The sequence below is a fragment of the Aulostomus chinensis genome, chromosome 23 (genome assembly GCF_037954235.1).
Source record: "Aulostomus chinensis isolate RoL2024-O1b breed Wild chromosome 23, RoL_Achi_v1.0, whole genome shotgun sequence".
NCBI classification, from domain to species: domain Eukaryota; kingdom Metazoa; phylum Chordata; class Actinopteri; order Syngnathiformes; family Aulostomidae; genus Aulostomus; species Aulostomus chinensis.
Genome location: NC_141342.1, coordinates 6,990,753 through 7,018,201, shown reverse-complemented (window position 1 = coordinate 7,018,201; position 27,449 = coordinate 6,990,753). Strand labels below are relative to the sequence as shown.

Below are 27,449 nucleotides of genomic sequence, written 5' to 3'. Positions count from 1 at the left end.
GTGGAGGTGTGTCTGGGTGGAGGTGTGTCTGGGTGGAGGAGTGTCTGGGTAGAGGTGTGTCTGGGTGGAGGAGTGTCTGGGTGGAGGTGTGTTGAGGTACAAATTCCTGCAATTTCCTTGATACAGTGATAAAAGCTCCTTTCACACTGCACTCTGAAAGGGTCGACTCGGCATTTCAACCTGCGTCCACCGACCCTCCTAGCAACCCGGGTGTTTAGCGGCTCTGCTCTGCTCGGCACACCTGCAGTGTGAAAAATGCAACCCGTGTCGTCTCAGGTTTCCTGCGACCTTCCTGTCGCATCCTGATTTTGTCACTGTGCTGCCTGTCAGGCTGTCTTTGGGCTGTGAGAGCTGCTGAGTCTTGTCTCAATAAAGTTTGGGCCTCTGCCTTGAGGTCAGTCTCCTGTTGATGTCCCCAGACGCCACTCCACTCCTTTTGTTCTCACAGTTCCATGTGGATGATCTCTGGTGAGTTAATTTCTGCTTGGGAACTCCCACCAACCGGGAACCCTGACGTGAAGTGAGCAGGCGCCACCGTGTAATAAACAACTTGTACCGCCATCTTGACATCTTTTCATCGATCATGGCAGCGCACTGGAAAATCCTGAAGTCCACGAGCTGCTCGCCATCCAAGGTGAAGAGGAGATCTGGCAGCAGATTTCTGGACCTGTATGGGACACGGAGATTTATGGGAACATCACCGGCATTTTGAGACACGGCGCACTTTTATGTGTAATGATGACGTTATCAGTGCGATGACGTACAAGAGAGAAAAACACAGGCACGCAGCCTCACAGCGGAGCTCAGACCCGCGTCCGCTGGAAGCTTGAATGAACCCTGATGCTGAGCAAACACGAGTACTAAAACCTATAAAACCAATCTCCTATATTCACTCATCAACTACCAGGCCACATCAGACCAGCCAACATCCATCCATCCATCCATCCATCCATCATCCATCCATCTTCTCCCTCTTCTCCTGTTCAGGGTGGTGGGGGTGGAGCCTATCCCAGCAGCCTTCCCCCTGGACAGGTCACCAGTCCATGGCAGGGCCAACACACAGAGACAGACAACCATTGGCTCTCCCAGCCACGCCTACGGTCAATTTAGAGTCTGGATTAACCTGGTCCCTCTTGATGTCTTTGGACTGTGGAGGAAGCTGGAGTACCAGAGAGAACCCAGCAGGAACAGGGAGAACATGGAGACTCACCCAGAAAGATACCATGCCTGAACCGGGACTCGAACCCTGAACCTTCTTGCTGGGGGTTCCACAGGGAGGACCACTGCTCCACCGGGCCGCCTCTTATCCTTATTATCATTATTACTATTATTAATCTGCTCGCTTACACAGAGAAGACTGATCTCTTCATGCAACTCTCTGTCGACAGTGGTGTCCCAGACGGTTGTGGTCATCAGTGTAACTGTGAGCTGTGGTTGCTAACTCGTGGGTACACAACCTCTGGAAGTTGCTCAATGATGCAGGAAGTTTGGGTTTCTTTGGTGGGCCCTTGTTCACGTTTTAAAAGCTAAAGTCACTTAAGAACTGCTGAGTAAACTTGGCTCACACTTACAGAAGTGATAATCAATGTTTAGGCAGCAGATTGAACTCATTATTGCTCAAGAGTCTAATTAGCCCAGTCGAGTGCGCTGAAAATAGTGTATTTGCTCAACAAATCAGAACGAGAAGAGCGTTTGAAAATATTTGTCATTCTGCTCCACTAAATCCATCCGAGCGACACTCCTCTGTCTGTCGGCTGAAAGGATTCAGATGCAAATCGCCTCGTGGTGGCGGCTTTTAGATGTGTAGCGTTTGTATTCAGAGCAGAAGAAGAAACCAGGATCTGACCCAAGTCTTTCTCTAACATCCAGACATGATGAAGGCCCATGTGATGATGTCATTGTTACTTATTTGACATCATGTGAGATTGAAAAGTGAGGATCCACCCATTCAGAGGAAGATCCACCTCCACTCAGGATGGATCCACCTCTCACCCACTGGCGGACCTCTGAGGCAGCTGTTGTCTCAGTCTGCATGTGAGCTTCTCTTGATCTGTGTGATAAAGTACTTCAAACTGAACTCTAACTTCACCACACAAAGTATTTACATATACAGAGGAATCAGGAAAGCAACTCGTGGTGATGATGGACGATGTTTGTGGTACTTCTACTTCATCTCAGTGACCCGTCTCAGGGCAGCACCGCAATGCAGGCCAGTAACAGTAACAGTAAGCACGCCATTTTGTTTGTTTGTTTATTGGTCTCATGCTTGATGTTTCACCAGCAGAACCAAGTGACCTTTGCCCTTCCCACTAGACAGCCGAGTCCGAGTAATAATGATGAAGTAGTGTTGGAAAGTGTTAAGTGATCCTGTACTTACGTATTTTCCTCCCAACTCTCAGTCTTTCGTACTGATATCCATGAAGATGATTTGTGTCATGGTGAGGGGACGACAACCTTGTGCTTTTTCTTTTTATACAAAAAAGCTTTTAAGAGTTGCAGCAGGAGACATTTGATATTTTCAACTAGGAAGACTGCATGAAGCTGTGCCCTCCGATGGCCAGTGACCTTGACCTTTGATCACCCAAATCTTTCCAGTTTCTCATCAAATCCCAGTGAATGTTTAAATCATATTTAAAGAAGTTCCCTCAAAGCAATATTGCATTGCAATGACGTGGCAGTGACCTTTGACCTTTGATCAACCAACATTCTTAGTTGATTCTCAAGGCCCAGCAGCCAAATTTCCTCAAAGTGTTCTGTGTTAATGAGAATATAGATGTACAGAAACATGAGAATCTAAATGCTTCTGACCAAGTCTCTCTCTCTCTCGCACACACACACACACACACACACACACACACACACACACACACACACACACACACACACACACTCAGTCAGGTCACCAAACCCCAACCAAAGTTCTGTCCTGACTCTTTCCAAGTAGAGCAGGTCCAGCACCTCCCTCCTTCAATGAACCTCCACCCAACAATTCTCCATCAGCAAGCACATCCTGCAACAGCAGCCACCAGAACCTTCCTTTACCAGCAGGAAGGTGGAGCAGATCCAGGATCAGTGGGGACGGAGAGAGAGCAGGAGAGCAGGACAGAGACAAAGACAGAGAATGGAGGAAGACAGAGAGACAGAAGGAGAGAGAGGGACAGAAATAAAGAGAGAGAGAAAGGAGGAGAGACTGATGGACAGAGACAAAGACAGAGAATGGAGGAAGACAGAGGGACAGAAGGAAAGAGAGGGACAGAGATAAAGAGAGACAGAAAGGAGGAGAGACTGATGGACAGAGACAAAGACAGAGAATGGAGGAAGACAGAGAGAAAGTAGGAAAGAGAGGGACAGAGATAAAGAGAGAGAGAAAGGAGGAGAGACTGATGGACAGAGACAAAGACAGAGAATGGAGGAAGACAGAGAGACAGAAGGAAAGAGAGGGACGGAGATAAAGAGAGAGAGAAAGGAGGAGAGACTGATGGACAGAGACAAAGATGAGAATGGAGGAAGACAGCGAGACAGAAGGAGAGAGAGGGACAGAGATAAAGAGAGACAGAAAGGAGGAGAGACTGATGGATAAAGACAAAGACAGAGAATGGAGGAAGACAGCGAGACAGAAGGAGAGAGAGGGACAGAGATAAAGAGAGACAGAAAGGAGGAGAGACTGATGGACAGACGGGGACGTGAGCAGGTGGAGCTTCGGGTGGCAGCTGGAGCCTCTTCAGGTCTGGAGCCTCCTCCAGCAGCACCAGGATCTGGGATGAGGGGAGAAGAAGAGGAGTTAGTAACACGTATGAGGACAGGAGGAGGAGAGAGAAGCCCAGTGCATCATGGGAGGTCCCCAGTAGTCTGAGCCTATAGCAGCAGATCTAAGGGCCAGCCTAAGCAGTCCTGACTATAAACCTGATCAACAAGGAAGGTCTTAAGTCTGCTCTTAAACCTAGAGAGGGGTTCTGGGTCCTGGACTGAAACTGGGAGACGGTTCCACTGGAGGGGAGCCTGATAGCTGAAGGCTCTGGCTCCATTCTACTGTTAGAACTCTAGGAACCAGCAGGAACCCTGCATCCTGGGAGTGAAGGGTTCTAGCTGGATCCTAGGGGACTAGGAGCTCTGTCAGGGATGAAGGAGCCTGACTGTTGAGGACTTTGATGGTAGAAGAAGAATTTTAAATTCTGTTCTGAATCTGACAGGGAGCCATGCAGAGAAGCAGTCCAGGAGAGACCTGGTCTCTGCTACCAGTTCTAGTCAACACGGGCAGCAGTGTTCTGGACCAGCTGGAGAGTCTTCAGGGACTTATTAGTCCAGCCTGGTAGGAGGGAGGTGCAGTAATCCAGCCTGGAAGTGACAAAAGCAGGGACTAGTTTTTCTGCATCTTCTTGAGCCAGGATGTGTCTGATCTTAGCGATGTTACGTAGATGGAAGAAGGCGTCCTGGAGATTTGTTGAATGTGGGAGTTGAAGGATCCTGGTCAAAGAGAACTCCTTGGTTCCTTACGGTGGTGCTGGGGGCCAGGGTGGTGCCATCCAGGGTACCTGTCTCATCAGATCAGGTGATCCTCAGGTGTTTGGGCCCAGCACAAGAACTCCTGCCCTTCTTCCACCCCCTCCTGACCCGACACCGGTGAGCGTGTTACGTCATTTCCTGCCTGTAATCCTGTCGCTGTGTTGTTCGACTCTCTCAATCCTCCCTCAGGTTCACTGCTAATTTAATCGCTTTCAGCACCACTGTATACTAGGTTTTGGTGTAATACAGAGGTTTCTGTCACTTAAGTCTTTAGCAGGACCTTGCTCTGAAATTCCTCGTTCTATTTGTTATATTTGCCACAGGTCCGCTAGCTCACCTTAGCACACTAGCTATGGCCGCTCTCTCTCTTTCCGCCTCTCCCCCCACCTCTCCCTCCCTCTCCTGCTCCATGTGCCAGATGTCTAGTTACTCCTCTGCCTCCTTTAGTGTTAATGGTACGTGTAATAAGTGTAGTTTGTTTGTAGTCCTGGAGGCGAGGCTTAGTGAGTTAGAGACTCGGCTCCGCACCATGGAAGCAAGCGCTAGTCCTTCACCTTCAGGAGCTGCTCAGTCCACCTTAGCGGGTGCGGAGCCACCTAGCCTAGCCACCGCTAGCAGCTCCCCCGCAGCTCCCGAGCAGCCGGGAACTAGCCAGTCCCGCTGGGTGACATCACGAGGGAAACCTAGACGCAGTAAGCCCGTGTTTGCCCACCAATCCCTTCATGTTTCCAACCACTTTTCCCCACTCAGCGACACACCCGCTGAGAGTGAAACTCTTCATGTCGGCTCTGTTGCTCGCAGCCCCGCTGTGAAGCCGACATTCGTCATTGGCAGTTCTGTTCTCCGCAACGTGAAGGTGGAGACTCCAGCGAGCATAAAGTGCATCCCAGGGGCCAGAGCGGGCGACGTTGAGGCAAATCTAAAGCTGCTGGCAAAACGTAAGGTTAAATACAGTAAGATTGTGATACATGTCGGCGCTAATGACACCCGGCTTCGCCAGTCGGAATTAACTAAAGTTAACATGGCTTCGGTGTGCAACTACGCAAAAACAATGTCGGACTCCGTAGTTTTCTCTGGCCCGCTGCCCAATTTAGCGAGTGACGACATGTTTAGCCACATGCGTTCATTCCATCGCTGGATGTCCAGGTGGTGCTTAGATAACAACGTGGCTCATAGACAATTGGAGCTCCTTCTGGGGAAAGCCTGGTCTGATTCGGAGAGATGGCGTCCATCCTGCTTTGGATGGTGCATCTCTCTTATCTAGGAACAGAGGCCAATTTATCAGCAATACTAATCCCTGACAAGCACCCAGAGTTCAGACCAGCAGGCAGAGCTGCAGTTTAACACGCCCCTCTGCTGGTTCCTTCGTGTTGTCACCCACCCAGCCTATAGAAACTGTGTCTGCCCCGAGGCTATATAAGCCTGCACCCAAATCTGGAGGAGTAATTTATAGCAATTTAGTTCAAATTAAAACCACAGATTTAATTACTAATTATCAGATTGGTGTATTAGCACTCACTGAAACCTGGGTGCAGCAAGATGAGTATGTTAGTTTAAATGAATCTTCCCCTCCTGGCTACATTAACTACCATGTACCTCGCACCACTGGCAGAGGAGGAGGAGGAGCTGCAATCTGTCAGTCAAATTTGGTGATTAACCCTCCACCTAACAGTTCATTAACTCATTTGAGAGCCTTATTGTCAGCTTTTCCCACCCAGACTGGAAAGCAGAGAAACCACTCTTACTTGCTGTGGTGTACCGTCCTCCTGCACCTTATTCTGAGTTCTTAGAAGAATTCCCTGACTTTCTGTCTAACTTGGCATTGAACTCAGACAAAGTCATTATAGTGGGTGACTTTAACATCCATGTGGACGTCAATGATGATTCTCTGGCCACTGCGTTTAAGTCGCTTCTTGATTCTGTTGGCTTCTGTCAGAGGGTAAACAAACCCACTCACACTTCTAATCACATCCTTGATTTAGTACTCACTTATGGAATAGAACCTGACCTCATCATAGTTCTTCCTCAGAACCCCGTCTTGTCTGATCACTCCTTAATTACATTTGAATTTACCTTAACAAATTATATCCTACCTGGGAAAAAGTCCCGCTTCAGTAGAAGTCTATCTGACACTTCTGTTTCTAGATTTAAGGAGCTTATTCCAGCAGAGCTTGCTGCCACATCTTGTTGTAACATAATGGGCAGTTATGCTGATTCCACCCCCTCGCAGATAGACTATCTTGTGGACAGCACTGCAGCAGCACTCCTTGGGACACTTGATGCCGTAGCTCCCCTGAAGAAGAAGGTTATCAACCAGAAAAGAATAGTTCCCTGGTACAGCCCAGTGCTGCGTGCCTTAAAACAGAAGACCAGACAACTGGAAAGGAAGACACATTCCAGCCAGCATGAGGAAGACCGCCAAGCCTGGAAGGAGAGTTTATTAAGATATAAAAAAGAACTCCGTAATGCCAGAAGTGCTTACTACTCGTCCCTGATAGAAAAGAATAAGAACAACCCCAGGTTCCTCTTCAGCACCGTGGGCAGGCTCACCAAGAACCATAGTGCTGTTGAGCCATGCATCCCCCAACTCTCAGCAGTAACGACTTCCTTTCTTTCTTCACTGAAAAGATTGTGAATATTAGAACGAAGATTGCCAGTAATGGAGGACAGACTACAGTCCTCATAGAAGCACCTCCCAGACTTGGTGCATACTTGGACAGCTTCTCCCCCATCGACCTGTCAGAATTAACTTCTGCAGTCACTTTCTCTAAGTCAGCCACTTGTCTGCTGGATCCCATCCCAACAAGCCTCCTTAAGGACGCCTTCCCTCTAGTCAACACTTCTATATTAAATCAAATTAATCTTTCCTTAGTCACAGGTTATGTGCCACAGGCCTTTAAGGTGGCTGTCATCAACCCTTTACTTAAAAAAACCTTCTCTTGACCCAGATGTGTTAGCCAACTATAGGCCGATATCCAACCTCCCCTACATCTCCAAGATCCTTGAGAAGGTAGTCCTGGAGCAGCTACATGAACATCTGCACAGCAACGAGCTCTTTGAAGCCTTCCAGTCTTGATTCAGGGAACACCATAGCACTGAAACAGCACTGGTCAGAGTCTCTAATGATCTTCCTATAGCTTCAGACACAGGTCTTGTCTCTGTCCTTTTGGACCTCAGTGCTGCATTTGACACCATTGACCACAGCATCCTGCTACAGAGACTAAACCATGAAATTGGGATTAAGGACCTGCCCTAAAATGGTTTAAGTCCTACTTATCAGACAGGTTTCAGTTTGTTCATGTTAATAATGACTATTCAGAGTACAGCAGAGTTACATATGGTGTACCACAGGGTTCAGTTTTAGGACCGATTCTCTTCACTCTTTACATGCTCCCATTAGGTGACATAATCCGGAAGCACTCGATCAACTTCCACTGTTATGCGGACGACATGCAACTTTACTTGTCGATGGAGCCAGACGACACAAACCAGCTTACTAATCTGCTAGACTGCCTAAAAGACATTAAATCCAGGATGTCTTCTAACTTCTTACTGCTAAATTCAGATAAAACTGAGGTCATCGTGTTTGGACCTAAACACCTCAGGGACACACTCTTGAATCGGATCACTACTCTAGATGGCATCACCCTAACCCCGAGTACAACTGCAAGGAACCTTGGGGTCATTTTTGACCAGGACCTTTCCTTCAGCTCCCACATAAAGCATGTGACTAGGACCGCCTTCTTCCATCTGCGAAGTATCGCTAAGATTAGGAATATCCTTTCCCAGAGTGATGCTGAGAAACTGGTGCATGCATTTATCACTTCTAGGCTGGACTACTGCAACTCTCTCTTGTCAGGATGTCCTAAATACTCTCTAAAGAGTCTCCAGCTGGTCCAGAACGCTGCAGCGAGGGTTTTGATGGGAGTTAAGAAGAGAACACATCTCTCCCACTTTAGCTTTGCTCCACTGGCTTCCTGTAGGATCTAGAATCGACTTCAAAATCCTTCTGCTGTCTTATAAGGCTCTCAATGATAAAGCCCCATCCTATTTGAAAGAGCTCATTAGTCCCTACTGTCCCACCAGAGCACTCCGCTCCCAGAATGCAGGTCTGTTTGTGATTCCCAGTATCTCTAAAAACAGACTGGGAGGTAGAGCCTTTAGTTACTGGGCTCCTCTACTATGGAACCAGCTCTCTCCATGGGTCAGAGAGGCAGACACTTTAACTACATTTAAGTCCAGGCTAAAGCGCCCCCCCCCCCCCTTATTCCCCACTGTTACACCGGCCTGCGCTCCCCTTCCATGAACTAGTCTACCATCCAGTCCCCCATCAAGCTGGCTTGCTCTCCCTGCGCTCCCCTTCCATGAACCAGTCTACCATCCAGTCCCCCATCAAGCTGGCTTGCTCTCCCTGCCTCCCCTTCCAGAAGCTTCCTTCTTCAGCTGTTAACATTTCCATGTTTCCCACATTCTGCATTGTAAACTGTTTTCTTGTCTGTAACAACATCGACTGCACGTCTGTCTGTCCTGGGTGAGGGATCCCTCCTCTGTTGCTCACCCTGAGGTTTCTCAGATTTTTCCCTGTTAAAAGGGTTTTCTATGGAGTTTTTCCTCAGTCGATGTGAGGGTCTGAGGGCAGAGGATGTTGTTATGATGCCATGTGAAGCCTTTGAGACAAACAGTTTGTGAAAATGGGCTATACAAATAAAATTGCCTTGCCTTGCCCTCCAGTTTATCAGAGTTTAATAAAGGAAACGATGGGTCCTCCATGTTTTTCTGTTCTTCAGACAGGACTCCAGTTTAGTCAGCTGGTTTGTTTAAAGATGTGCTCATCATTGTGCTCATTTCAGGGGCTTTTAATACGGTGCTGGATCCCAGTGGGGCACTACTGAAAGATTTGAACAACAAACAAAAAAACCCTCCATACTTATCACATATCGCATACTCCACTATTCTGCCTCTGAAATGCTCAGATTCAGCAGCCTCCCCCCCCACACACACACACACAGACACACCTTCTCTGCCCGTACTGCGCCCACTCTGCTGAGATTGGTCAATGTATCAAGGGGGCTGCTCCCACTGCTGCATAGTAACATGCCTCCACTCACATCCATCCATCCCTCCATGTTCTTCCTCTTCTCCTGTTCAGGGTGGTGGGGGTGGAGCCTATCCCAGCAGCCTTCCCCCTGGACAGGTCACCAGTCCATGGCAGGGCCAACACATAGAGACAGACAACCATTGGCTCTCCCAGCCACGCCTACGGTCAATTTAGAGTCTGGATTAACCTGGTCCCTCTTGATGTCTTTGGACTGTGGAGGAAGCTGGAGTACCAGAGAGAACCCAGCAGGAACAGGGAGAACATGGAGACTCACCCAGAAAGATACCATGCCCGAACCGGGACTCGAACCCTGAACCTTTTTGTGAGGCGACAGTGCTAACCACTGCACCACCATGCCGCCCCCTCCATTCACATGTGAGGAAGTTGTCTCAGCTGGTAACCAGCTTGCTTACAATTTTAGCAGTTTTAAAATGTCGACTTCATTGACTTCATTGATACAATTGTACATCTTGTATTTATACTGCGAGCAATTCTTTCACCACAGAAAAAAACAGACGAGACACTGTCAGAATGTTACAGCCTGTGGTTCAGTGTCCTCAGCTGTCTTCAGGTTTTGCTTTTTTGAAAATTCAGCATCAAACTGAGGCTTGTTTAGGAAATTGCTCTCCACGAAATGCCAAGGGTACATGAGCGGCAAAGGCGAAAGAGTTACTTGCTCCCCCAAAAACAAAATATCTTCGCATTGCTGCCTTAGTTCCTCTTCTTTGGGAAGTCCATGCAAAGATAAGAGGTGTTTGCCCCCGCAAAAAACACTTTCTGTTCGCCATTTTGACAACAAAACCATTGCTCTGTAGTCTGCACCGCATACTTCCATGGCAGAGTAGGGTGGGTGGCAACAGCACTGGGCACTGAGACCAGAGCCAGGTGAGTTGCCGTATATGGAGCTTCCCCTATAGTTGTGACACAACAAAATGAGACTTGAAAAAACTGTCCACATTGCTCTACTCTGAGTCCCTCCTGAAGGACTGAGCTTCTCACCCTGTCTCTAAGGGAGAGCCCAGCCTCCCTGAGGAGGAAACTCATTTCAGCCGCTTTATTCAGGATCTTTTTCTTTCAGTCATTACCCAGAGCTCATGACCACATGTGAGCTCTTCACCACAATGGACTGGTTTAGCACCTGCATCACTGAGGACACCGCCCCAATCCACCTGTCAATCACCTGCTCCATCCTATACTCACTCGTGAACAAGAACCTGAGATACTTAAACTCCTCCACCTGAGGCACACACCTGAGACACACACACACACACACACACACCTGGAGTGTGCAGGCCACCCTTTTCTGGCCGAGGACCATGTGTTGTGTTATCATTGTTGATTATGTTGTTGATTGTGTTATCATTGATTGTGTTGTTGTTGATTGTGTTGTTATTGATTGTGTTGTTATTGATTGTGTTGCTGTTGTTGATTATGTTATTGTTGATTATGTTGTTGTTGATTGTGTTATCATTGATTGTGTTGTTGTTGATTGTGTTGTCATTGATGATTATGTTGTTGTTGATTATGTTGTTGTTGATTGTGTTATCATTGATCGTGTTGTTGTTGATTATGTTGTTGTTGATTGTGTTGTTGTTGATTATGTTATCATTGTTGATTATGTTGTTGTTGATTGTGTTATCATTGATTGTGTTGTTGTTGATTGTGTTGTTGTTGATGATTATGTTATCATTGATTGTGTTGTTGTTGATTATGTTATCATTGATTGTGTTGTTGTTGATTATGTTATTGTTGATTATGTTGTTGTTGATTGTGTTATCATTGATTGTGTTGTTGTTGATTGTGTTGTCATCGATGATTATGTTATCATTGTTGATTATGTTATCATTGATTGTGTTGTTGTTGATTGTGTTATCACTGATTGTGTTGTTGTTGTTGATTGTGTTATCATTGTTGATTATGTTGTTGTTGATTGTGTTATTGATTGTGTTGTTGTTGATTGTGTTATCATTGTTGATTATGTTGTTGTTGATTGTGTTATCATTGATTGTGTTGTTGTTGATTGTGTTATCATTGTTGATTATGTTGTTGTTGATTGTGTTATCATTGATTGTGTTGTTGTTGATTGTGTTATCATTGTTGATTATGTTGTTGTTGATTGTGTTATCATTGATTGTGTTGTTGTTGATTGTGTTGTCATCGATGATTATGTTATCATTGTTGATTATGTTATCATTGATTGTGTTGTTGTTGATTGTGTTATCACTGATTGTGTTGTTGTTGATAATGTTGTTGATTGTGTTATCATTGATTGTGTTGTTGTTGATTGTGTTGTCATCGATGATTATGTTATCATTGTTGATTATGTTATCATTGATTGTGTTGTTGTTGATTGTGTTATCACTGATTGTGTTGTTGTTGATAATGTTGTTGATTGTGTTATCATTGATGATTATGCTGTTGTAAAGCCATATCTGTTGATTTCAAAATGACAAAATGATGAGTTCTGAATGAATCTGAGTGATGTTGCCAAATGTCTTGTCGTGTCGATGTGATGAAAGCATGTGCTGGGTCACGGTCTCTGTCCGTCCAGCCTACATGGCTGTTACACCTGGATTTTTTCAATAAAGTAGTGTCTCAAATCCATGGAAATGGTTTTCTCCTGAGTTAATTGAAAGTTAGCGGAAGGCTAAAGTGACAGCCAGGTTGTCAGAAGAGGCGGGATGAGGGTGTGGTGAATGTCAAGGTATAGCAGATGTTCACCTGTGGAAAGGTGCTGAGTCATGTGAACTGGACTCATTGATGAAACGTTCCAGGAGGCCCAGGTGTGGTGACAGTAATAACCACGACAGCTGAGCTCTCTCCTCCTCTCCACTCTGTGTTGATTTGCTTGTGTCACAAATGAAGTGTCCACGACAGCCCTCCTCCACCTGCTCTTACTTTAGGTTGGAGTGCAGTACATGCAGCTGTTGTCGTAGCAACAAAGATAATCCTCCTCTTCTGTCTCCTGTGAGCCCGAGCAAGCCAGTTTGTTAGTTTCATCTAGATTCAGAGTTTGTCATTATTTCTGAATATGTTAGTACAGATATTCCTCCAGGAGATCATTATTAGAACATCCCTGATAGAAAACACACTCTGCTCATTTTACAGAGCGGAAAAGTCTGTGTTTTCATAAATCCACAGCAGGAAGTCAGCCTGGCGTCACACCAGCCAATCTCTGCCAGGCTCCTGTCACTGCTTCTCTCTCTGTGATTTTTATCTGATTTAACCAACTCTGCATTGCTGTGCTGTGCTACACACACAACTCAAAGAAAGTAAAAATGACTTAATTGAAAGCACTTGGATGCAACAAGCTGGAAAAAGAATTTAACTTTATAAACTGAACCTTCACTCTGACAGAATGAATAAATCATGAACCTGACTTCGATGCCAGCACGGATCTGAGGAGAGACACATAGATACAACAGAAGTACTTCTACTCGTATTGCTACAACCAATGTTGTTGTAAATCTTTGTGTACGAGAATTCACACTGGTGTCAAACTGACCATCTGATGGTTCAGCTGACACGTACGTACCAGAACGCCCATCATCTTGTGATGGTAAGCCAGAAGAATGTTGCATAAATGTGGCAGGCCGACACGTCACACACTCGACTCTGATCCTTCCTGGAACTACACACGTGTAACAGACAAAGCCAGAGTTTGTAGGCAAATATGACTCATAAAATTTGTTTCATTGATCTCTTCACATTCACCAGTGCCTCCTCACCTAACTTTCCATACTATCATTTATTGGCTCTTTGCTCTCAGCTGCATCTTTGCTTTGTCTTCATGGTAGTGTGGTTTATAGTGTGACTTAAGTAGTCCCGCCCACTAGAGTTATGATTGGCTTACAGAAATTCATTAGCAATGATGCTGGGTGGAGTCAGACAATTCAGCACAGAGGAGAAACGTCTGGCTCCACCCATCATCAGATGGTGAAATATCCTCAATCATGATATCAGTATCAACAAATGAAAGCTCCACCTCCCTCATTTAACCAGTAATGATGCTGTGATGATTCCTATCATCTGCTTGGGTATCAATCATACATGAATGGAGGAGATGGCTGTTATCTGCTATCCACACAAAACATCACTGCAACCATCACTTCCGTTTTCACCTCCTTCACTTGAAGAAATAGAATTTTTAATCTCCTCCAAGGGCATCACCTGATGCTCCCTTTAGCCACAAAATCGGAATCAAGACTCCTTGTTCCTGTTTCTCATCCTCTAATCTCACTTCAGCTCATCTGAGCTCATCTGCCGGAATGTGTCACTCTCCCTGAAATCTAGTGGCTCCTCCTGTGCAAACTAACCACAGGTGATTGGTGACCTCATCTGTGTTAGTGGGGGCCGTGTATGGGTAATTATTTTTCATCTCAAATTGATGATAAAGTTTGGTTTTCACCTCTAAATTGAAGTTAAGGTTCTATAGAACAATTTTGGTCCAAGTGTCAAGCACTCAGACTTAAAATTGGCCTCTAGGGGGCAATGCAAAATATAAAAACTGCTATAATTTTTGATTGGATAATCCTGTTTGAACATATGAGGTATGTATGAATTCTGAATTACAAGAAGCAACTGGCATGCAAAGCAATTTGTGACCAGATTTAGATAAATACATTTTCACTCAGTTTTCCAAAGTGGCCACCACTGAAATTATTCATTTTTGAAGATAGTCTTAAATCCCCTCACAGTGACTATGAAATGTAATTTTAAATTCTGTTTCAAGCCAGGACTGTGTGATGAATCAACTGACATTGAAATTCTCAGCACTAATATTATAAATTGGCTTCTAGGGGCGCTGCAAAATAGGGTAACAGCTATCATTTTTGATTGTCTTAAGATGCACAGACAGAGAATCATAGTGCTCAAACACGTATCTTTAATTTGTCAAGTCCACTCATTATTAATCTGACATTGCTGTGGTCCAGCTATTTCTCACATCTGCACATGCACAGATGTGCATTTCAACTTTTCCTTCATACTCTTACACCGAGAGCTGGCCTACTTGCACTGATATGATCTACCTAGCGGTTTTTGACCACACAAGGAAAATTTGGTCGCAGATACCTTGCTCAAATCAGGGTAGTGCTTGAGGACGGTTTTCTTAAAGGCGTTAGGGTTCACGGGCTTCTGAGGACCACATTGTTCCAAAGTTTCTGTCATCATCTCTGTCAGATCTTGCAATGCAAATATTCTATGACCTCCAGTGACTTCTTCTGTTATGAATTGGAGTAATTCCTTTTCAGCTGTGGCCTCAAGGTTTTCGCTCACTGTGCTTTGTTTACCAATTGCATTGTAACAGCGGTTGACCACAACACAGCAGTACAGATGATACTTGGCTCCAATAGTGACCAGATCTCCTTCTGCAAGAAGTGCCACGGTGCAATCTTCCCCCAGTGTGACTGTCTTGTCATGTATCTCTTGGGTAAGTGATCATTTCTGGAAAGAATGGTCTGCTGCATCCGTTTCTTTGGCACAGAAGAGACATAGATTTCAGTTCAGTTTTTGTGTGTGTGTGTGTGTGTGTGTGTGTGTGTGTGTGTGTGTGTGTGTGTGTGTGTGTGTGTGTGTGTGTGTAGTCAAGCGCTGATGCCCTGTAAAGCTGACAACATGATTTGTGCCAGGATGCACGATTTCGCTGCATCGATTCTTATTCTGGAAGTTCAACATCTGGGTGGGCAGCAGCACCAGTTTCTCTGAGCTGAGTAACGAGACTGATTATTTCTGTGTAGGCGCCACTATTTGACTAAACACTGGGTTCGCAAGGGGGCAGACAACTTTTTCCTCCGTTTGTTTTTGGCGCAGAATATACAACTCCCATTTCCTTGCCTCAGCCATCTCATAGAAACTGACTTCAGACAGCCCATCCCTTGATGAGCTTGTTTTCTACATCAACGGGAAAGATCAAACAAATTATTTTTAATAGCCTAATCTAGTTTTACTAAAAATATGTTAAATAGAATATTTTTATATTTACACCAGTACAAGACAGTTTTCTCCTCCCATCCTGTTGCTAGCCCTTAGCTTAACCCAGTGCTAGCAAATGCTGACTAATGCTAGCTACTGTTCAGATTTATTAGCTTCTAGCTACTGTTTAGATTTGACCATTTTCATCATCCTGAGACACTTCCTTATCTATATGTCCAAAAGTGGTCCCACAATCTCATTCCACTGCAGTTGTGAATCAAGGATTCTGTTTTGTTCTGGAGGAGCCGGTTCAGGTGGGTGGTGACATCATCTGCAGGTGTCCTATAAGCTGCAAATGGATGATGTAGCTGAAGTGCAAAAACCCATAATCGATTGCGGGCTGAGCAGGCAAGCAGAAAAGTCTGTTTATTTTGCATGACCGTGCACGGCTCTCCTTGTTGTTCTTGTTGTTTGTAAGTGAAATAAAACGGTATAGACTTGCAATGTACAGGGAAAAAATCGATGGGCTTTGGTTTTCTTTTCTTTTCCAACTTGGAAACAAAGTCAAAGACCTCGTATCAGTGTTAATTTAGGGTTATCGCTGGGTTAAAATGGATCAAAATGGCTATATAACCGCTATATTTTTGTCACAACAACTGAAATAGAACCACAAACAACTCTAACAGCTGTGCAGTCAGGACATTTAATCCAATCTAAAAATGCCAAAAAATACATTTTAAGAAATGATATAAATTAAAATATTCATAAATCAAAAGGTTTTTGATGACAGTTAAAAAATATCCGACTGTACATTAATGGTTAACGTTACTGTTTTGTGTTGCAGTTCAACGTCTCGCTAACGTTAGCATCAAAGTTCACATACCTCTGAAATGACATTGGTCTTCTCTTTCAGCTTGAAAATTTGGAGCTCCTGCCCCCTAACCCAAGGTTTGTTTGACCATGAGCCTTGAACGATCTGGCATTCCAAAATTCGTTGTCCGTATAGTAGTTTTGACAATTGATAGAGGACGAGCTCCGCTTCAATCAAGGGTCATTTAAAGGTCATTTAAATCCTGACTCCAGTCTCAGTCCTCATAAGGATCAACTCCATGAACTTTTGAATTTTTTTCCAAGTAGCTTTTCTTGAAATGGTCGAACAGACTTCTCCCTTGTAGGCTCCATTTTTCTTAGGTTTTCCTCTCTCACTATCTCTCCCACTTCCACACAATGTGAACCTCTTGAATGTTGACCCCTGAACCCAAATCACACAGGAACACTGCTCTAATTATCGATAATTCCAGAGGACATCTGTGGTCTTAATCCTGTGTGAATCTGATCCAACCCTCACTCAACTGGAAAGTAAAGTTCCAGGGAGAGGTACTCTATTTGGCAAACATAGAGGTCATGTGACGTTACCAATTCTGTGTGAATCAACATGTGTTTCTTTAGTTTTTTTCTTATTTCTGTTTTAGTGCCTGTTTGCCTGGTGAGACTCTTCATCTCTTTGAGAATATTTTTCGAAATGTAACCATATAACAATTAAACAGCCTGACGTTATTTTTAACTTTTTTGTATGTACTTTCAGTTTTCTACCAGCAGTAGCCATCACCATGGTTACAGAGGAAACTAATGCAACACGTGTTCATCACTGGGGTGATGTCAGTGAATACGACTCAATGACACACGTGGATTTGGACTGAGACATCTTTCACTCTTTGCCTGCTACCTCATTCTCATCCATTGCTTTCTTTTCTGATTTATTTTAAGTAGAAAATATTCGTCATTTTTAATCAAGAATTAACTTTTCATGCAATCACACTTGACAACAATACATTTCACAAGTATTGCAGCTGATTAGTTTGGTCTGGAAAGCTGGTGTGAGGAGACACTGAGTCTCTGTTTCATGGGGAATTGAGTAGACAGACTAAAAACACTGCAGAGGACTTGAATGAGGGGTTCTGCTCCTGGAGGTACGTTTTCTGCTCCAGTGCTTGTCTTACTGATATAAAGCAGCTTTGAGTGAAAGCAGATGATGGTGGTGGCTTATAATTCTGCACTGGCTCACTCAACATGGGCCTGATAGAAACAACAGAGGTAGAACCAGCAGAGGGAGAGACAGAGAGGCCGAGGGGATAGAGCCAGTGCAGATAGAGCTAGTGGAGATAGAGCTAGTACAGATAGAGCCAGTGGAAATAGAGCTAGTGGAGATAGAGCTAGTACAGATAGAGCCAGTGGAGATAGAGCTAGCGGAGATAGAGCCAGTACAGATAGAGCCAGTGGAAATAGAGCTAGTGGAGATAGAGCCAGTACAGATAGAGCCAGTGGAAATAGAGCTAGTGGAGATAGAGCTAGTACAGATAGAGCCAGTGGAGATAGAGCTAGCGGAGATAGAGCCAGTACAGATAGAGCCAGTGCAGATAGAGCTAGTGGAGATAGAGCTAGTACAGATAGAGCCAGTGGAGATAGAGCTAGCGGAGATAGAGCCAGTACAGATAGAGCCAGTGCAGATAGAGCTAGTGGAGATAGAGCTAGCACAGATAGAGCCAGTGGAAATAGAGCTAGTGGAGATAGAGCTAGTACAGATAGAGCCAGTGGAGATAGAGCTAGCGGAGATAGAGCCAGTACAGATAGAGCCAGTACAGATAGAGCTAGCGGAGATAGAGCTAGTACAGATAGAGCCAGTGGAGATAGAGCTAGCGGAGATAGAGCTAGTACAGATAGAGCCAGTGGAGATAGAGCTAGCGGAGATAGAGCCAGTACAGATAGAGCCAGTGCAGATAGAGCTAGTGGAGATAAGATAAATGTCTGAGTGTGTGTTTATGGGTCAGTTGTGCACCGCATGCGTGTATGTGTGTATGTGTGTGTGTGCTACGGTTTGTCTTGGATGCTACACACAGCTGGCTGTAGCTGATGTGGGGGGGGGGGGGCCAGGACATCGCACCCCCAGTCCAGGATAGCAGGTAGGTCAGGACCAGGCCACCAGAGCACCCAGAAACCCCCAGGACACGGGGAACCCAGGCCACCCCTCCCCCCAGGAAACAGCCACAGGTCCAACCCATGTCAGGACCTGTAGGAAAGCATAGGGGCAGCAACCCCCACCCGGAAGCAACCAACAGAGAGACGGGGCAGAGATGACCCTGGTCCCGCCGGGCACCGCCCGCCCCCCCTCACAGCATGAGCAGAGCCCAGGGGCATAGGGCCCCTCTGGCCCGAGACCCGACCAGAGCCCCCCAAGAGGTCCGCCAGCGGCGAGGCTGACACCCACCCACACCCAGGCGGGGCAACCACAGCCCACCACAACGACCAGGCCCACCGCCTCCAAAAAGAGCTATCCCCCCCTAACCCACGATCCCCATCCCCTCCACCCATCCCCTGTTCTCCCCCTTCCCCCAGAGCAGGCGGGATTCAGGCTATAGGGCACCACCAGCCAGCCAGCCAGGACCCCCCACTCCCCCGAGAGGCCCAGCCCGCCCACTGGGCCGAAGGCACGCACGCCCAGGACCGCCACCCCCGGACAAAACAATCATACCCTCATCTTCCTCCATACAGGGGCTGAGAACTCCATAGATGCTGATATGGTCCAGGGCACCTCAGACTTAATGAAACCGCCAGCGAGCGATCCACTGCACAACAGCAAGGCCCGCAACCAACCCCAGCCCAACCACCACGCCGGGAGGAGGACCACCCCCCCAAAGAGCTTTGACCAGGCCCCCAGGTCTGCAATGGTGCAGTCAGCAAAGGAGGCAGCACTGGACCCACTCCCCGCCCCAGCTGCCCCCCATCCCAACAGGGGTTCAGGGTGCGTGTTGTGCATGGGAATGTAGATGTGATGATGTGGATGACTAGAATGTAGTTAAAATTGGCGGAGGCACCCAGGGCATGGGTGCCCCGCCGGTTGCAGACGGCAGAGTCTCCCAGTACATCCTCATGCACTCCCCCAAGCCCTAAATGTCTACCATGTGATTAAAAATGGGGGTCCAGCCCCTCAAGGCCTAGTGTAACATGAGATGTGATGTGATGGGACAGAGAGGCGATGAGAGGGGCTGAGGAATGGGCCAGACCCGCAGGGGGCCAACTTCCAGACTGGCCCCCGCTGACCACCCCATCACTACTGCAACCAGCCGACAGGGAGTCTGGCCTACCTGGTCCAGGGGTCAGATTGGAGCACCAAGGGGCACTGTTCCGAGATCCGGGCAGAGGGTCCACCACCGCGCAGTGCGAGGGCAGGGAGAACCCAGGCCCCCGGTGCATAGCGGAACCCCCAGCCAGCGGCCCATGGTCAGGGCCCCCAGTTCGATCAGCATCAATCCCTCAGACGTTCCCCAGCATCCTCCCATTGTCCGGAAGTGGCCCAGGACATCGTGCCAGGGCCCAGCCCGCCCGAGGACGGGCCGAGGTTAGCAAACCCCTCCCAAATGTGGGTGCGACCCCCCGGGGGAGCAGCAGGGCACCAGGCCAGCAAGTCCCAGGCGCCAAGCAATCCACCTCTACCTCACTCTCCAGCCCCTTACTGACAGTAGCTTAGGGGGTGAAAGCTGTAAAAAATCTGTTATTCTAGGTGGAAGCTCTAAGTCTAACTGGGTAAGGTCAAACCGTGCCTGTATTATAGATTTGAGCTGAAGATATTCCAGAAATTTGTTTTTGTTAATCCCATAATTTGCTGTAATTTGGTTGAATTCTATGAATTCTTTGTCTTGGAAGATATGCTCGAGATTTTTAATCCCTTTATTGGCCCATGAAGCAAAATGTATGGTTTTTTATTTTGCAGGACGTCAGGATTGTTCCAGACAGGTGTGAGCCTGCAAGGGGTGTTAGAGAGCCCATTGCTCTTGAGAAATTCCCACCAGGCTATGAGGGTGTTACTGATGCTAATGTACTTAAAGCAGCTGTGATGCTTGATAACAGGGCTGATAAAAGGGAGATCAGAGATTTGGATTTCTTTGTAGAATGTTTGTTCAATATCGCGCCATGCTTGGTCTAATGAGTTTGGCTTTAACCATTTTAGTTTGTATTGTAATCTATTGGCCAAGTACTAATTATAAAAAAATTGGTAGTTCCAAGCCACCATAGTCTTTACTCCTTTGTAAAGTCTTTAAGCTTATACGTGGTGGTTTAACTTTCCAGAGAAATTTGGAGATGTTAGAGTCAAGTGTTTTGAACCAAGTCTGGGGAGGCTGGGTCGGAAACATCAAGAAAACATTGCTGATTTTTGGCAAGATCATCATTTTCACTGTTGCTATTCTTCCCATAGGTGATATGGGTAGTGTCCTCCACCGGGTGAGGTCGTCCTCTGTTTCTTTAATTAGGGCGGTATGATTTAGCCGTGTCAAATCAGACAGTTTGGCAGAGATGTTGATGCCCAGGTATTTAATGTTTCCTGGCCGTAGTGGTGCGGCGAGTGTACTCTGGAAACCTGAGGTGATGGGAAGATCAGTTGACTTGCTCCAATTAATTGAGTAGTCAGAGATGGTTGAGAATTTATAAATGAGTGCTATCGTGTCAGGGAGAGATGATTGTGCATTCCGTAGGAAAAGTAATACATCATCAGCATAAAGGCTTATCTCATGGTTCACATTTGTAGTATCAATTCCCTTGATGTTTAGTGACCTGTTTTGTGGCAGGGTCGAGGTTTTCTGTATTTCAGTGAACATTTTGTAGAATATTGGTGCAAGCTCAGGCCAAAACTCTTTGCAGAATTCTGCGGGAAAGCCATCCGGTCCCAGGGCTTTCTTATTTGGCAAATGTTTAAGGGCTTCTTGAAGGTCCTCGATTGAAATAGGTGACTCCAGAGCCATCAGTTGGTCTTGATTTAATTTTGGCAAGTCAGCTGTGCTCAGAAAGGTTTCGATGCTGGATCTGGATGAGTTAATCTCAGGTGAGTAAAGTTTTTTATAGAATTCCCTAAAAATGTAATTGATTTCTTCTGGGTCACAGTTTGTTTCCCCGTTGAGTCCTTAATGGAGGATATTGTTGCTCTTTCTTTGTTCTGTTTTAGTTGGTTCGCTAAAAATCTGCTGGATTTATTGTTATGTTCAAAGTTCTCCAGGCGTAGTCTCTGCAGCTGAAATTGTGTTTTGATGTCAAGTAAATCATTTAGTTTTAGTTTTAATTCCCTTAATTCTGTCAGTAGGTGTTCCTCTTGGGAGGCAGCATAAGTTCTCTCCAAGGCTTTAATTTTTTCATTTAATTCTGTTTCGAGAGCTTTCTCCTGTTTTTTTCTCATATGATGAGTAAGATATTATTTTGCCCCGCATGACTGCTTTTGCCGCCTGCCACAGCACACAAGCTGAGACATCAGGCTGGTCATTTATCTCACAGAATATTGTCCATTCCTCCTTAAAGAATTTAATAAAATTGGGGTCCTTGAGCAATGATGTATTAAATCTCCATTGTTTAGAAAGCAGTGTTCTAGTTTTTTTTTGTGAGTGTCAGAGTGACTTGTGCGTGGTCGCTAATGGCAATGGGGTGAATCTTGGTGTCAAAGACGTCCTTCACAATTGAGTTACTAATTAAAAAGTGGTCCAAACGAGAGTAGGAGTGGTGCACTGGCGAGTAGTAGGTGTATTCCTTTAGTGTGGGGTGGCGTGAGCGCCAAGCATCGCACAGACCGAGGTCACTCATATACTGCTTTATTATATTGGATGATTGGCAGTTGCGCTGATGAGCTGCTCTACTGATTCTGTCCACTTGTGGGTTGAAACCAGGTTGAAGTTCCCTCCTACTTTGAGTGCTGTGTCTGAGTGGGCTGGAAGTGCAGTGAGGAAGCTGTGGAAGAAGGAGGGGTCATCAACATCTGGACCATATATACTGGCCATGCATACCTCTGTGTTGTGTGTGGATATGTTGACTATTACAAATCTACCTTCCGGGTCGACAATGGTGTTTTTACAAGTGAACCTGACGTTTTTGTGAATCAGAATGGCTACGCCTCTTTGCTTGGTGTTATAACTCGCTGTGTATGTGTGCGGGAACTGTGGGCTGAACACATGATTACCTGTTTTAGGTAAATGGGTTTCCTGTAATAGGACAATGTCTGCTTGTAAATTTTGTAGTTGTGTTAAGATTTTTAGCCGTTTTTCACGTGAGCCAATTCCACGCACATTCCAAGTGACAAACCGTAGTTTGTTCGTATCTAAACTAATCTATTGAGTGTAAGTTGTAATAAGTAGGTGAGTGAGCAAGAGAACGTGTAACTGTGTCTGTGTGCGCGCGTGTGTGTGTGGTGGCGCCAAAGAGGATGAGAGTGCATGTGTGTGGCAAATGTAACAATATTATATACCTGCACACCAAACCATATAAACATCACATTTAAAAATAACATGTAACACAAAACAACGACAGGAAAGACAAAGGGGAGACATAAATACACACATAAATACACTCGTGAGTGAACTCGGCATGTAGCAGTCTACCACGTGTTTTTATGTTTTAGGTTTAACACAGTATTGAAAGAGAAAGAAGAAAAAAAACAACAAATGAGAGAAATTGGTGTTACCTTCATCCATAACCTTAATCATGCTCATACTATTCTCGGCTGAATCCGGTGAGTTCCAGGTGGAGAGAAGAGACGCGCTTTAGTAGAGCCAAGGGGTGATCTCTGGATCACGGAACAACTGGCTGTTAACATACAGTTTATCCACCGCGATGACAGCGTGTGATCCACCGTCGATGAACCTCTTCCTGACAGGGAACAGGCGTTTGCGGCGCTCCAGCATCTCCTTAGGGAATTGATCGTTCACGCTGAAGTCCGTTCCTCTCAGCTCCCTGCCCCGGCTCTTCACCAGCTCCTTCTGCTTGAATTGTTCGAACTTCGCAACGATGGGTCTGGGCCGGCGGTTCTCTGGCCTCTTCCCTCCAAGGCGATGCACCCGGAAGGTGATGTTCTTCACGGTCTCCATTGGAAGTCTTAGCTGTTTGTGGAGGAAGTCTTTGATGGACATCTCGGGGTCTTCCTCCGTCTTCTCAGGTATGCCGGAGAATACCAGGTTGTCCCGCATGCTCCTAGCTTGGATGTCAATTATAGCCTCTTTAATCCGTTTGTTCTCCGCTGTAATCTCGGTCACCCCCTCTGTGAGTGATTTAATGGAGGCTTTAAGGGCTTGATTTTCAGCGGCCTGTGAAGCCACCTGTTGCTGGCTAAATTCCAGCGACTCACGGACAGCCTGGAACTCTCTGTGGAGGATTTCCACTAGAGTGAGTCTTGCGTCGAAACTTGTAAGTTTCTTGTCTATTGATTCCAGGATGTCTCCGAAAACCTTATCGGGCGATGAGGGCGCGCTGGATGGTCGGCTTCTTTTAGGAAGTGGGGTCGCCGCGTTGTCGGTCTTACCCATGACGAGTTGGTGGTAGCACTCATCGACGTACTCCAGCAGACTTTCCACTGTCTCTTCTTCCAGATTTATTTTGAGGATTGTTTGTGGATGAGAGAGTTGAAAATCTCTTACCGTGGTTTGAGTTTTCAATTAATCTGTGTAAATCGGCATTAAGGAGTTAGCTTGTTTTCGAATCTTCAGATGTGTGCCGCCATGTTGAATCACGCACAAGTGTGACGTTCACTCTGACATGCTCCTCGTTCACTCGTCTTGGTCCATGTCCGATGCTCATGGTTCCGGTGTCGTCAGGTGGCAGGTGCCCTCACACTGGTTGGACTCAGTGCAGCTGTCGTTGTGGTACCTTTCTAATGGAACACACTATGTTTCCTTAAGGTGTGTCTACATGTCCTGGGTGATTGTGCATGCGTGTAACTGGAGTGTGACGATTGTCCTGCATATCTTCTTCAGGTAACTGTTGAACAAAATGCAGCACATCTTCATCCATGGACTTCAGATTAGTGGTGACCCGCATATTAGAGCAGAAATCTATTAACAGTTAATGAAATGACACAATTACAGTGACTTATCCCCCGTCATCAGAGGAATTACCTCCTGATTAATGTGTTGTTCATCTCTGACAAGTGAGCACAGTGATGGCAGCGCTCTCTGTGGGCCCCACAATGGTCACACTTCCAGTGGTTTCCAGTCAATGGAGAAGCCCATCCAACTCCCTGGCAAAGAAGGGGGGAGGGTAGGAGGGAAGGGGGCGAGGAAGGTTTCACTCTGAGGATACAGTTATTGGTCTCCTGATCAGTGGTCCCCCGGCACCTGTTGAGCTTTGACCATGCACAGAAACACTATGAATATGGTTTTCTAGTCAGAAATAAGTATTTGTGGAACCTGCGGTCAGAGTGTGTACCTGCACACCAACACAAGTTTACTGGCTGTGAACTGATGGAGAAAAGACAGAAAAATACATGAAACCGGGAAGGTATAAAATGGTAGAGAACGAATCAGAAGAACTCCCCCACACGCACGCACACACACACACACACACACACACACACACGTAGGCTTCATTCACTTCTTTTTTTGCTCAAAGAGCTCTTCTCGTCTCAACCTCTCCAACCATCATTTCAATTTCACACTGTATGGAACAGTGTTTTTCTCTTTTGTTGCTATGGTAACAGAATGAATGAACAGTAGCAGTGATCCTGTATGAACTCAGTAGGCCTGTGACTGAGGTCCGTGTCTAGAGCTGAGCCATCAGTGTTACCAGGCTGCAGGAGCCTGAATGGGTTCCGCAGCTGATACATCAGCGTTCCTCCTGGAGAGCAAGTGAACAAAGACCATCTCTTAGTGGAATACGTCATTGTTCGTCATTCGCAGCATTCCTAGTGGGTGCTTGTCTGTGCTTGTCAACATCACTGAGGGAACATTAGGGAGCGGTTCTAAACTCTTTGGTAATGAAGGTATCAAGGTGACCGTCGATCAGCTGCACTCCATATTTACCACTGAAGAGCTGGGGATGATGATGTCAGACCAGTGGGGAGCAACAATCGAACAATCGTTGAGGATGTTACTGTTGTCATCAAAACCAAAACGAAGTGGACAGAATACATCATGAATATGAGCAAATATTTGGTACAAAACTAAAATATGACCAATAAAAGTTTCCTGATATAGAAATGATGGTTGATGGAGCCAATTAATGCCTCACTGTTGGCCCAGGCACCACATAAACTGGTAACTCTACCCAGAATACATCCTTTTAAATCTGCACTATGATTAAATAGTGTTTTTTACCTCTGATTTATTAAATAATTGAAAAATAAAAATGTTTAATGATCTGACCTCCAGGGCTAGACGGTGGTGCAGTGGTCAGCACTGTGGCCTCACAGCAAGAAGGTTCCGGGTTCGAGTCCCGGCTCGGCCACGGGGTCTTTCTGTGTGAGTCTGCATGTTCTCCCTGTTCCTGCGTGGGTTCTCTCTGGTACTCCGACTTCCTCCCACAGTCCAAAGACATCAAGAGGGGACTAGGCTGATTGATTCTCTAAATTGACTGTAGGTGTGACTGTGAGTGTGAATGGTTGTCTGTCTATAAGTGTTGGCCCTGTGATGGACTGGCGACCTGTCCAGGGTGAACCCCGCCTCTCGCCCGTTGATGCTGGGATGGGCTTCACCCCCCCACGACCCTTAATGTAGGAATAAGCGGAAGACAATGGATGGATGGATCTGACCTCCATAAACCCCCCAACTTTTTACTTTTTTATATCACTTTACTTTCTATCCAGCTGTAACTGTGGTAAAGTTATTAGTTCAATTGTTAATCAAATATAGATGGATAATTTGCTGGTCAGCCCGGTGGAGCAGCGGTCCTCTCTGTGGCCCCCCAGCAAGAAGGTTGTGGCTGGAGGCCTGGCTGCAGCACGGGGTCTTTCTGGGTGAGTCTCCATGTTCTCCCTGTTCCTGCTGAGTTCTCTCTGGTACTCCAGCTTCCTCCACAGTCCAAAGACATCAAGAGGGACCAGGTTAATCCAGACTCTAAATTGACCGTAGGCGTGGCTGGGAGAGCCAATGGTTGTCTGTCTCTGTGTGTTGGCCCTGCCATGGACTGGTGACCTGTCCAGGGGGAAGGCTGCTGGGACAGGCTCCACCCCCACCACCCTCAACAGGAGAAGAGGGGGAACATGGATGGATGATCGAGGGATGGATGGATGGATGGATGATGGATGGGTAGATGGATGGATGGATGAATGGGTGGATGGATGATGATGGAAGGGTAGATGGATGGATGGATGGATGGATGGGTGGATGGATGGATGGATGGATGGGTGGATGGATGGATAATTTGCTACAGTCTACTGAAACTGACTGAGACTGTACAAGCTACTTCCCTGTCTTCAAGCTGGTGCTCTGTGGGAGAATCAATGTCAATTAAATCTCAGTAAATGTATAATTATTTATAATAATTATTTATGACTGATATTCAAATGAATCTGATTAATTACTCCAGCACACCACAGAAATTATAAATGGGGATGAAGTACACAGTGTCATGACGCTGCCAGTTATGATTGATACAAGCAACATCTGTATGTATTTATGTTCCATCTCCCAGGTAAGTGAGATATGGGAACGTGTGGAACACGACACGTTCCTCAGTGGCTGTGTAAAGTTCTAGTCTCCGTTATGTTGTAATATTTATTCTGCACAATGATGCTTTATCTTTTTTGGAGCAAATTGTGTCCTGTCTAGGAAAGTCTCCAGCTGGGTGCTGTTGTGGGGGTGTTGGGTCTCACTGAAGCAGCTCCGGCTGCTTGATAACGCCAGCAGAGGTAATTGGTGTCAAGCAAGGAAATAACTACAGTTCTTGTTAATATCAGAAGAAAAGGAGTAACTATTTCAGTCATCAAGGGCTCCTTCGAAGCAACAAAAAGCACATTTTCTAAGGCACCTGGTGTTTGGGGTGTGGCTGAGACTTCTTTGAAACTGATTTACATGTTGTGTAATCTGGTGCATTAATAATTAGATGCTTATCAGATTAGTCCTCAGTCATACATCATTACTGTTATCAGAGAAATTTGAAGAATAGCATTTTTCTTCTCCCGAAACAACTTGTT

At 46.0% G+C, this 27,449-nt stretch overlaps 1 protein-coding gene across 1 annotated transcript; it reads right to left on the bottom strand.

Moving 5' to 3' along the window:
• Positions 1–22,160: 22,160 nt before the first annotated feature.
• LOC147239313 (uncharacterized) lies at positions 22,161–23,655 on the bottom strand. The gene is made up of 2 exons (XM_086196221.1): positions 23,010–23,655; positions 22,161–22,279 (listed from the first exon to the last, which is right to left on the bottom strand). Exon 1 carries the CDS (start codon positions 23,509–23,511, stop codon positions 23,089–23,091), a length of 423 nt encoding a protein of 140 aa, XP_086052347.1. The 5' UTR covers positions 23,512–23,655; the 3' UTR covers positions 22,161–22,279; positions 23,010–23,088.
• Positions 23,656–27,449: the final 3,794 nt, after the last annotated feature.

Coding starts and splice junctions, on each gene's coding strand:
- LOC147239313 (XM_086196221.1), bottom strand. CDS start 23,511: ATGCGGGACAACCTGGTATTCTCCGGCATACCTGAGAAGACGGAGGAA.